Source organism: Larus michahellis, chromosome 8 (assembly GCF_964199755.1).
Source record: "Larus michahellis chromosome 8, bLarMic1.1, whole genome shotgun sequence".
NCBI classification, from domain to species: Eukaryota; Metazoa; Chordata; class Aves; order Charadriiformes; family Laridae; genus Larus; species Larus michahellis.
In genome coordinates this window covers 44,166,917-44,179,865 of record NC_133903.1, presented here as the reverse complement: position 1 = coordinate 44,179,865, position 12,949 = coordinate 44,166,917, and the positions used below count along the sequence as shown (strand labels likewise).

The window sequence follows — 12,949 nt, the reverse complement described above, 5'->3', positions numbered from 1 at the left end:
TGACAGAACAGTTTAAGTAATATACATAATATATAAGTCATTGTAAGGCATAACGAAAAGAGTGGTACTGATTTTGCAATGGTAGGTGTTAGACAAGCAATTCAGTATCTCTCTAAAATTAACTCATTAAGTATCATGCTACATTCTGAGATAGATAGAAATTTGGAAAACAACTTAATCTCTGTAAGTGTTAGCTTCTGCCGCAAAGTTCCTAGTAGGGTTTGAACTTCTCTCTCCAAGGCTTTTCCCTGCCTATTATTTTTACCATGAGACAGGCAGGTATTGGTGAGACATCTGAAAAGATGCTCAACAGTTTAGGACTTGGAAGAAAGAGCCCACTGAAGTTCAAGACCATGTAATTGCTAGTGTAATGCTTTTTGCTGTGGGGTTCATTCTGCATCCTAAACCATATTACACTGAAGATACAGCATGACTGAAAATAGCGACTCTTGTCCAGGGGAGCATGCACTGAATGACAGCCGTCTGATACGACCATTATTTGCTTGCTCCTGTACCTTGAGGTTACAGTATTCCCTTTTTCCATAGTGTGCACCTGGCCTCAGTTCAAGAAAGAATAAAAAAATCCAGAACATCAGTAATAAAGTGTCCAATTTTTTTCCAAAGAAAGCCTCAATAAGTGATTATTTTAAATTCTAAATTAAAATTTAGATTATTCTAAATTAATGAAGCTTGATGAATACGATAAGAAAAAACACAAACCCACTGTCAGGCATGTCACCTGGCTATAAAAAGAACCTGTCCGACAGAGCTGAGAAAAAACTTTGGAGACCCAGTATCAGAACTCAGGCAAAAGATAGAATAAATGAAAAAAGCTTAGAGAATCAGTATCAGAATTCAGGCAAAAGACAGAATAAATTAAAAAAGTTTAAAATGGTAAGAAATTAATTATTTGCCATTTTAAAGGAGCTTTACTTTCCTGATTTTATTAATTATCACTGAGCCAATACACTTTCTGCTAGTGCAAGAGCAAGGAAAGCTTTCTTTTCTGTACAATAGGGGACTTTCAAAAATACTTTACTTTTTCCTAAGAATTTTGCTTAACTAGTTGAAGAGATCATACACGTGTACACGTCGCAAAAATTGGTTTCAGACAATTCAGATATTGCTGAAAATTTTTCACTTGCAAGTTAAATAGTTAGTTACGCTAATCCCTGAAAAGAAGTCTCTACGCTTTCATCCAACGGTTGAAAAAGTAATATGCGTTACTAGTTTTACTTTCTGCTTTGAAACTTCCGTCTCTGATAGCAAGTCAGTTTTACTGCAGCTTCTGTTCCTGACAAGCTATTAAAAAATAGGCAAAATGGTTTACAAAATTAGTTTTGTTTTCAGTCAAAATTAAAATGATTCATACCTAAAGCAATGGACAACACACGGAAAAATGGAAAAGTTCCTGTCAAGAAGGCTTGAGGTGATATGTCATGTTACACGTTGATGTTCAGCCAAGTAGTAAGCAGTGGCTAAATGTCTGATTGCCAACTTTTTCTTTTTTTTTTTTTTTTTTGACATAGTTTGATGCAGACAGAGATGAAGAAGAAGTATTCTTTGACATAAGTTCGGCAGTTGACAATAAACTATTTGCAAACAAAGAGGTTGCAGCAGGTGAGTTAATGTCAGATTTAAAGAACCACTTCTTTTGTACTGCATTTGACATTGGTGGGATGCCTTTTTCATATTCAAGTATGGATGTATGTACTGTAGCAAAGTCTTGACTGACCTCAAACATTTGCACAACCAAGGGCAAAAAAATCTCTTTACACTTGGAAACTTCATACAACTCGCCTAACATCTTGTTAGGATCATCTACAAGCTCACCTTAAAACAGTATGGATAGTCCACTAAGCAACTGTATCATTAATACGAAAACTTTGTAAGTTGATTGATTCCAGTTGTCAGCTATCTGTTTCAGTTCCAAATGATACCTCAGTGTTCACCAGAAAACCAGTCCAAAGAGATTAATGATCATACTTCCTCCCTAATATGAAACTGTGTGTGAATATAAGTCAGGCGCTTGGGGGTTTTATTTATTTATATATTTATTATTTGTGCTTACTGAGGCTTGAATATCTTCAAAGAAAAAGTCTTTGAGGGACAAAGGACTGCAAAAGAATTGAAGCTAAAAACCAAAGCACTGAAAGTCCAAAACATCTGTCAGAAATATTTTGCTGGAGGGGAACAGGAAAATGTTCCTTGGTAACTTCACAACTTTTTCTTTTTACAGATGGCATCCCTGAGTGCCTTCAGGGTCCATGAGGGTTATATAGGTAGATGAGGTCATAAACGTCTTGTGAAACAAACAAGAAGAAAAAGAAAATTCTTGGTGAAGTGTTTTTCTGTAAATTTTACTAGCTTTATTAAAATGAAGATTAGATACGTATAGTGGAGAAAATAATGTATCTGATCTCTCCTCTGTTTAAGGAAAACTCACCTGCCATAAATCAGCAGAGTAGCTTCAGTTATTTGTAATCGTGAACAATCATCTGGGGGCTGCCAAGGAAGGAGGAACTTATGAAGCACAATAAAGTCTAGTGGTAGCGATACATCCATTATCTCTTTGACAAAGGAGGGATTACTTTTTTCTACTAGCAAGACATTTGCAAAGAGCAGTAGTTCAGACAGAAAGATTAGGTCGTATTTTGAAGATTTGAAAGGAGGTTCCAAGCTAGCTAACCTATAAAACCCACCCATAAGGTTATTTTTGATAATGTTCAAAATGGGGTAAAGATTTCATTATCAAGGCAGGGGGACGTGGGGGTGGGGTTGAGAATGATAAAAAGTGCATTAGATAAAAAAACAGGTTTCTAATGGCCAGCTTCGAGATAAGATGCACACAAGAATAAAGACTACCAGCTTTCTCCATTAAGTGACACGCTTACCTCTTTTGTGTTTAGCCTTATTCCTAGAGGCAAGAGATTGATTACAAACCTAAAATGGCATTCCCGCTGTATATCATTGTATTGATAGTTACCTGAGGATTTGCTGATTAAATGAGCTAAGTGCCAAATAGCAAGAAGAGGAAAGAAGTGGCATAAAGGTGCTAGCTCTGACAAACAGATTGACAAAAGTTAAACAATTTGAATAAATTGGTTGTGGTTCTGGATGAGTTCCAATCAGTGCCTTGAAAGTCTGATATACTTAATAAATTCCTCATCAAAATAATTGGAGAGCTATGATCTTTACCAGAAGCCATGCCACAATCATCTAATTGGTGCCTGACCTGAGCACCAATAATAGTAAGAAGATTCAAAGTAGGATTTCTAGAGATCCTATAAGACCGGTTATTTAATTTCTAGAGGTCACAATTCCAGCATTGCCTTGATTTCACTTTTTGTGTTTTGTCAATGTATTTTGGTTCCTTGTGGCTAATATAAACATAATATTTCTAATATTTTCACGCCTGCACATCAATCTATTTTCATTTTATAACTGTAAAATCCAGTTGTAATCAACTGTGTAACAATATATGCTGAAAAAAAACAACTGAATATTCTTCTAGATTAAAACGCAATTTTCTCATTGTTGCCTTCTACGACATACTAACACTGTTGCTAAGAGCAACAACCTGTCATGGAGCTCAACAGTATAAGATTGCAATAAAATTTGTATTAGAAGCTGCTTACTGAGAGCAACATTAAAATGTAATCATTCTAATGCTAATCAGTCCTTCAGTAAATTATTTCTGTTATATTCCACTTGAAATTTATCTTGTAAGCATTTGTCTTGCCCAAGTGCTTATACGCAACATGTATTAATTGAGTTAGACGGTGCTTCAGAGCATGTTCCATAACATAAAAAGACATTTTTATTTTATTGAGCTTAAGCATGCTATTAAGAGAAGCAACATGTTTCACAGGATAATCTTAGATTACTTTTATGACAGTCAGTGTTGAACAGTGCAAATACTATAGTTGTTAAAATATGACTATGGGCATATTTGAGCCAATGAACCACATTGAATCGAATTGCTACCAAGATTTGAAATAAGTAATGGATTTAAGCAAGGATTGGAAATACATTAGCTGATTTGCCAAAACACAAATGGTCCAAGGAGCAGACTTAATTAACTCACATGATGGGGTATAGCTACCTTGTAATGGGAAGTTAAATCAACTGCAGATAAATTTGGACAGATGAGTACAATTTAGTTTCATTGTATAAATGAATTTAGTGAACTGTGAAAAAGCAATGCTTGACATTTGCATTCATGAAAACTTAAGGATGAACACACTTTCAGAGAAAGCGACACGCTCCCAGTCTCAGAACATTGAAATGTTTTACAAGACCAGACATTTATGGCCACGATGCCCCTGGGTTATGGGTTGCATTTCTGTGGTAGGAGTCACACACCTGCTCTTAACAGCTGTACCCTCTCAGCTTTCCGTGGTCAGTCCTGTGCAGTTCAGCTCAGGAGCAACAAACAATACATAAAATACAGCATAAAATTTAGAAGTACAGCCTTATGGTGAAGGAAGCGACTGAGTACAGCCTCACACCCCTCCTGGGGCAGGGGAGTCATTCTCCCTGACTGTCAGACCTGGCAGGGGTAGCTCCTGTCAGCACACCCTTGTACAACTGCAGCCACCCATTAATTCAACTCGTCCTTCAGTGCTGTGTCATTGGATCCTCTTGGGTTCCTGGCAAGACAAATCTTTATGATGTCTTCAGTGTCAAGATACAAAGCCTAGCAAAAAAAGGGAATGCATTCTAGCTGATCTGCTGTTTCTTTTTCCATCAGCCTGCTCCTCCCCAGAGAGCTGATTATTCAGTTAACAGGGATTTAATAAAAACTTCCAACTGATTTATTTTTTAATTGTGCAGTACTCTACCTAATAAAATCTGCTCTGTTTTTTTCCCTAAGGAAAACACAGGGCACATAAAAATGACCAGGTCTCTCCCTTACCTCAACTTTGTGCATGCACTGAAATTGAGGAAACATATTTTAAGTAATAAGAGTACCTTTTCAGATCAGCTGCTTCCAAGCTACTTCTCCATGGCAGTAGAGCTTTCATGCATTTTCTTAATTTTAAAATTTTTTTTTAGCTGTTGAGTTTCCCCTTTTGAAATTGATACAGTTATTCAGATCGTTTGCAATAGGTTCATACAAGCATGTGAAGTCTCTAAGTTAAGCAAGAGCTGAGATTATTTGATGGACCTTGGCATCCCTTCGAAAGGAATTAGGACAATTCAGACTGTAAGACTTTCCTCCTATTGGTAAACAAGTACTAATTTTTTTTATAGCCTATTTTTTAGTGTAGCAGCTTATCAAAGGAAAAACGACACAACTCAGAAAAGGCGATGAAACTTACTTATGATCAGCTGATTTGTTGTCAGAGCATGCGATGTGCAGCCTGCAGATTCACTGAAAAGCAGGCTTACTTGTTTGCTTCCAAATGCTTTAACCAATCCTCCTCTTTTCCGTAAGTCAACGTTTTGTGTTTCTCCTTTGATAGCTGAACATTGCCACAAATTTTACATAAAATATTGCTGATTGAAACTTGGGCTTAGAAAACCTGAGCTGAGTTTTGAATTATCCACTCTTTCTAACACTCTGCCCTTGGCTTTAGCCTTGTCAGTAGCTTTGCCTGCCATCAGGATTACAGACTCCCAGTACCTTGCAAAGTGGCAGTCTGGTACGCTTCTGCTGCCATGCGTATCAGCAATTAGTTAGCAAGCCTGTAGTCCTACCCTAGGAGATCTGTTTTAGCAAGATTTAGTCCAAATTCAGCAAAATATTCTCCCTTCAACAACAAATTGAGCTGAAGGATACCAATCTATTCGTGCTTATTCACACCGCACCAAGGATATCATAAATACTCTTAAATGTCCCCTCATCACTTTATCTTGTCCTGGGAGTAGCCATTTGCTTAAATTCCTTTCTGGCAGGTTTCTCTTTAGGCAATTTGAGAAGGGTAGAGAAGTCTGTACACTATTCAGTGATAGATGGTTATGAGTTTTGTTAATTTTCATTGAACCAAGACAGAAAAGACATTTTCAATTTTCCCAACCTGCCTTGAATATACCCTAGAAAGGAGCTATGCTTCCCCAAGGAAACTGGTGTCCTAGTTCAAGAAAAAAGGCCTTAAGATGCTTGACCGTATTAAAATTGTATAACCATTATAGCTTTTATCACTTAAGATACATTATGCATGAGTATTCATTTTCAGCCTGACCTTTACATTTAAGTTTGTGGCACCATATTTCATATTAACGTTTCTAGCTAAGGATACATACTGCTCTTGGTAGTTAAGTGACAGTTAATCAAATACTTGCACACAAGTGCCTTTAAAAGTGATTGATGTGTCAAGGTAGGCCAGTGCTGGTGATGACTGAAGCTTAGTTAAATTATATTATCAACAATGATACAATGTTGAGAGTGAGATGTCAGCTGTGTAAAATAAATCAAAAAATTAAGATTCTCTCAGCAGTTGTAAATCTGGTTGCATATATCTTTTACAGACAGGTATTTTCAAAAGGTGATAAAGTGTATATGCCAGAGAACATGCTGTGTATATACATGCGACATTCTACGGTAGCAATAGTATAATCCCTTTCTGTTTTTTTTTTTATAGCAATCTGATAAAGTACACGTGAATATTGTGGGGGCAGGGGGGGTGGGATGGAAACAAAAACACCAGCAGATGGTAGACCCAAGTCTTTCCCTAGTATCTCTTACGTAGTCCAAAGAGTTGCATCAAAGATTAATTTGGCAGCAATTGTAATATGGATTGCAAATTAAGACCCCCTGGAATCATCATCTCTACCAAGCAGTTATGGTTTTAATCATCATGACATCCAGTTCCTCTCCTCTGTTCTCTCTCTTAGTGATGTTTAGTTCACCACCTACACAGATTATTACTATGTAAACTTTAAAAGCAAACAAAAGCAGATAATACATAAATGCATCTGGCGCAAACTGAACTGCAAAATCTGTTATTGATGGCGGTTGTTACAGACAGCCAACCATACAAACATCTCTAATGGTGAGAAAACAACTCCACATCAGCAATAGTCTTAAAACTATATATTCTCAATGCCAGTGCTTACAGGAACATCATACCAGGTAGAGACACCTGTAACCCAGGTAGAAAGACCTGTAACCCAGGAGGGAGGGAATTGTTTTCTCTTTCTCGTCAGTGATCCTGTCTGACTGGGGACATGAGGGCACAAAACAAAACACACCTTATACTTCCCCTGGTGTTACCTGTTGCTCCTCACATAAAGACCGTGATTGGATCCCCCTGTGGCTACAGGCTGGTTACAGTTCTTAGATCTCTGTGTGTCATTACAGTATTTTTGTTATTCTCATTTTAATAATGTTGTGAAAAATACTCCTGTAGTCACGTGCCTATTGACATGTGTTGAATATATGCAGGATTTGGTTTAGGTTTGCACCATCTGGAGGCCGCAGGAGACTGTTTCCTTCCTTATTGCCCAGAAGTGAGGTAGCCTGAATGGAGTGATAATGCCAGAATATGAATATGATGTCCATGCTACACCCGTCCTATATTTATATAGGAAGATGATTAGTGTTTTGTCCTCCCATTCTGGTTTAGCAATGACTATCCCCCTACATGAAATACCCCTTCTTGAAATACCAAACCCAATTTCTGTTATGCTGCACCTTCAGCAGTTCGGCTGAAGCTAAACTGTAAAGCTCAGCCAGGTCAAGGCTTTTCAGCAACTGAATTTTGTCATCCCAAGTGCAAGAAGCTGCATGACTTGCTGATCCCGCCGCAGGAAGATGATGGGAAGAAGGGGCAGAGCCACACTGTCACCTTGGAAAGGGGTAGGATAGGAATGAGGACTGTTGCTGCTGGAAGCATGCTGCTTCCATCCCCCATCAACATCACTCCAGCATCCTTATCTGCTAATCACCAATTAGTCAGTATTTTCCTTTCTCTTTTCTAAACATGGTTTGTATTCTTCCCTGAGCCAAGATCCCCATGGCAATTTTACAATTGCAAGTCATGGCACACAGAACACCCTGTCCAATAAATTTGTAATCTAGCTGAAACAATTCACCATTCCTTATTAAAATCTGTGGTAGCTTTTATGGGTGCTTTGAAGGCTTTGTTGATGGAATACCATTCACCTGGGTACTCTAGCACATGTGAATTGTTGCTTGGATCACAGTTTTTGCATACATACAGACACGTGGAAATATTACAGTGCTCCATCACATAAAGTGAAAATTTCCAATCCATTTCTGAAGTCTAATTTTCTCTCTCCCGTTTTAGGGCCAAATGAACTCGATTGCGGTCTGATTATGGATTCTGGAGATACTGTTTATACAGAATTTGACTTTGAAGACCAGGTAATTTTATGGCCTCTCTCTATACAGTTTTCTAGTTTATGTATATACTGTGCCATACAATTTGTCTGAACAAGGTAGTAGAACTTTATGGGAACCTAAGCTAAAGGGCTTTTTAAGTGCAATATAAGTAAATTCGTGATACACAGAGGTTGTTTTCTGGTTATGAGAAAAGAGTGAATATTATTGTGGTATTAAGAGTCCATATCTTCCATTACTATACATTGCTGAGTTTCTTCGACAAATTTTAAAATATTGGCAGACAGAATTATTGGAATGCACTGTAAGTCTACTGTATATTTAGGAAGAGGGCATAAAATATTTTTCAAGAGAGAGGCATAAAAGTAAAATAGTGTGAAATGTAACTAAAAACAAATCAAACATTCTCCCCTTGAAAAAGTGTTTTTAAGAATAAAACAACGAATGCTTACAGTGCGTTGAAACCAGCCTTTCTGCTGATCCCATTCTATCCACATCCAAAAACTGTATTTTGATAGCATTTTCCTTGTACGTAGGAAGAACGAAGGCTAGAGAGAGCAAAAAGGGTTGTATACATCTTCCCCCTCTAATCTTCACCTCAGCACTGGTAAGGCCACATCTGGAGTACTGTGTCAAGTTCTGGGCTCACCAGTACAACATATGGAGCTACTTAAGAGAGTCCAGCAAAGGGACACTAAGATGATTAAGGGACTGGGCCATCTCTCCTACGAGGAGAGGCTGAGAGAGCTGTTCAGCCTGGAAAAGAGAAGGCTCAGGGGGATCTCATCAGTGTTTACAGAAATCTGAAGGGAGGGTACAAAGATGGAGCCGGGCTCTTTTCAGTGGTGCCCAGGGACAGGACAAGAGGCACAAACTGAAACATGGGAAGTTCCTGTAGCTTGGATACTGTGCTAAGGATAAGCGTTATTATTCTTGTTACTGTGCTGTGAATAAGCATTAAAAGAATGACTTAAAAAAAATATTTTTAAAGCCATCTGCCTATCACACCGCCATACTTAAGGGTAGTGGTTTTGTATGTTTTGGTTTCTGCCTTTCACTTTTGCACAACTCTGCTTGCATTTTCTTCATGAGTACCACAAACACTTCTCTTGATTTGTGAGCAGCTTGGCAAAGAATGTTATGTTCTGTTTGTTTTATCATTCAACTAAATGCAGTTGCAAATGTTCTTACCTCTTTCCTCATTATTCACAAAAGATATCTTTTCTTCTGAAATTTCAAAGCTAGTGACAAAATCAGGACCAACAAAACTGAATTTTCATTCAGTATCATCTGTTCATTCATTGGATTTCTTTCACACTATTCAATGCAACACCTTATCCTCACCTGAAAGATGTCATATGTTCTAGCCCTGTTCATTTCCATTAATTTATGATCCTTTTACTGTTCTTTTTATCTCATTTATTTCAGTTTGGCTTTTTTCAAGAAGACAGATTACCTCTGTCTCCAAATCCTTTTTTAAGTCCCATTCTTAAGTTTCTCATCATCTTTGTCTTGACTGCACTACTTCTTTATTGCAGACTTTAGGCCTTTGTGCCCTGTAAAGCAGAATGTATATTTAAATCATGTTTGGATTATGTTGATGTTAAATTTTGCATTCTAAACACGTTCTTTTGGCAGAGTATGAACACTAAAGAAATTATACTCTTGGTTCATAATGTTTGAAATACTGTGCAAATAATAAGCACAAGTTTTATAGTTACAAAATAAAATTAACAGAAAGAAATATCCAAAAATTGTAATAATTTATGATTTCAAACTATATGGTTCACTGATGATACATTGCACAGTTCACAAAAGCACTGACTAGTTTTGAATGAAGTTGCACGTGGTTCTTACATGAGACTAAAGACGACTGCAATGGAACCTTATTGTCTTTGTCAATAGCAAATATTCTTTCTGCCAGATGTGGCGGCTAGCTTTTCTCATTGTTTTGCCAGATCAACACATTGCCATTCTGGCAAGAGTGCAGTACTGTTATCAAACAGAGAAGGAGAAATGAAGGAAAAACAGTCCTAAAAACACATCAGTCAAAGAGAGATATATAAAGTGGCCGACAAGGACTCTCTTCAACTGCAGTTGGTATTGATACTTATTAGTGACGTTTTTAAAAATATAAATATTTCTGTTACTAACAAATATTTTTATACCCAGTTCATATCAGATGCCTTGTAAAAATATAAAGAAAATAAGAAGGAGAAAGCAATTGCAACCAAAAGCCCTTACCATCTAAATTTTGAAGTGATACAAGCAAGTATTACATACAGAAGCAAAGAAGGGATTGGAGATTGCCCTAAAGTCATAATACCATCTAGCTACCCAGTCTGAAAAAGAAAATTAGAAATTACTCTTAGGAAGAAAAGATCAATAACTAAATTCAGGAGCGAGGAACTGCTCGTATTTGAAACTTCAGCTCATTTTGACTGTGGCAGTGATTTAATACTCCAGTGATTTACCACATGCTGTTTACAAATTGTGTGAAGCACCAACAATCTTTACTCAGAGAATCTCAAGTGGAAAAGGAACGCGTGTCTGGATACAAATGTGTCATGCAGTGATGTTATTGCATAGGAAATCTGTCATGAGAATGTGGGGGATAAGAAGGCTCGTTTCTAAGCAACCTTACACAGCTGAGCTGCTAAAAATGGCTGAATTTTAGCAGAACATCTTGGTAGTCACTGAACAAGAGGAGCTGGGGGTTAGAGCAACATGTACTGAAGACAAAGCCACAGCTGGGGATGAGTATCACTTGGCACAACTGAAACGGACATGCACAGATACCTTCACATTTTCTCATTCTTGGAGTGAGCCAGGAGACTCTCCAGTGTAAACTAAGCCAACGAAGAAGTGTCTGAGTTTTTCGGATGTATGCTACTTCTTCCAGAATAGCCTCTTACTGGCAGACAGGAACAAGGAGAATGAGTGATGTGGTTCCAACTACTGATGTAGTCATCAGCTCATCTAGGAGTGCTCCAAAATACAGCAAAGTGCTTTGAGAAGCAGTTGGTACCTGTTACTGAAACAGTGCAAGGCAACACTAATGCAGGCTAAGATCTGGTTTTTCTGGAGGAGTATGCAGGGGAAATTGAATTTAAAATAACTCAGGAAAACCTTCAGCTTTGTATTGTACATTTTATAAATGAACGTTCAATTAAATTCATGTAACTAAATTAAAAGCAAGCTGATTGTTTTCTACCAGCTATGCATGAATGCTTCAAGAACTAGAACGCTTCTAATCACTAAATCCTTACAGCATTGAAAGCCAGGAGGGAAATACCCACATTTTTTAAAAAAACCCAAACAAAACCAATTTTTTTCTCCAAATCACTAGTAACTATTTTTCTATTCTTTCTCAGATCTGTAGCTGTCAGATTGTGTATTACAGAAGAAATAATGTAGGTTTCTAGAATGACTGCCCAAAATATATTCACCCAAAAAATAAAAGCAGACGGTACCTCTCATTGAGAATGCCTTGTGGGAGAACCAGCCAAAGTTTGATGCGGTAGCAATCTCTATAGCCTTTTCTGGAGTAATGATTACATTAATCATGGCTTGATTGAAAAACATAAAAACACAGTAAACTGATTAAGTTTCAGATATTTTCATCCATATTGAGACATCAGGAATAAATTTTGGGACGCTCATTTTTGGGTGCAACAGCATGGCTTCTAATGAGGGAAGACCTGTGCCTTATAGAACATTCTCAGTTTGCAGAACTCGCTGTCATGACTAGTGCCTGTTTAGTTTAATAAGGATTGACTTTTGCTGCTGGAATTCTCTCAAGTGTGATACAGGTTTTCACTGCTCACTGTGTTCATTTATACTTGCCATTCAATTTCTCAACTTTGCCAGAGAGGCTGTCAATATAATGCCACTTGTTTCCAGAGATCAGTCAAGTTTTAAGAACTGAATTTTTTAATTAGAAACCTACTATTTGGCTTATTTCAAGTCCATTCAGGCCAAAAGGGAGTATTGAAAAATTGGCATCAGTGAATCCTATCAAAGAGTTCCAGAAGAAAAGAGCATCCAATTATTTTCTTGTGAAAACAAGGCTTTGAAGACAACCTTAGCTAGTCTGAGGAGTATTTAGACTAATTAGAGAGAAAGTTATGACATACAGTCAGATGACTGTAGAATGAATACACTCCTGAACAAGTGCTTATAGAATTGATAACTTTAAAATTTAGGAAACATGAAAATCAGGTAAACTGCAAGTAAAAACCTTAAAAATATACTTAGGCTCTTCTAATACTTGGGAGGTTAGGGGGGAATATATTTGACATCTACAAAACACAGAAATGCATTTTTATTCTTCAAAGCAAGTTACCAGTTCGTTACTGAGGTATTTCCATGTCCTTACAGTTTCAAACTGCATTTACTTATGCAATTAGGTAAATGCAATGGCACATGCAAAGGAAAGACTGCACACAAAGTGTGTCAAAGACCTAGGAAAAGTAGATGTAAAAAAGACTGAAAGATAATAAAAGGTTTTCTGTTCAGCAGTGACAAGCAATCTATTGAATTAAGAAAATTGCATAACCCAATCTTTGCTGCAAGTGCAGAATGTTTTATAATTAGAAAATGTGACAGCTCACTTGAAAAGCAACAAGCAAAACCAAGATG

General features: G+C 37.3%; 1 protein-coding gene across 1 annotated transcript in view; it reads left to right on the top strand.

Annotated features, from left to right (window-relative positions):
* Positions 1 to 12,949, top strand: part of AK5 (adenylate kinase 5) — a 97,519-nt gene that overhangs the window by 46,903 nt on the left and 37,667 nt on the right. Inside the window, exons 7-8 of the mRNA XM_074596651.1 lie at positions 1,530 to 1,620; positions 8,256 to 8,332. Of these exons, the coding sequence (XP_074452752.1) occupies positions 1,530 to 1,620; positions 8,256 to 8,332 (168 nt within the window). The remainder of the gene's footprint in view (positions 1 to 1,529; positions 1,621 to 8,255; positions 8,333 to 12,949) is intronic.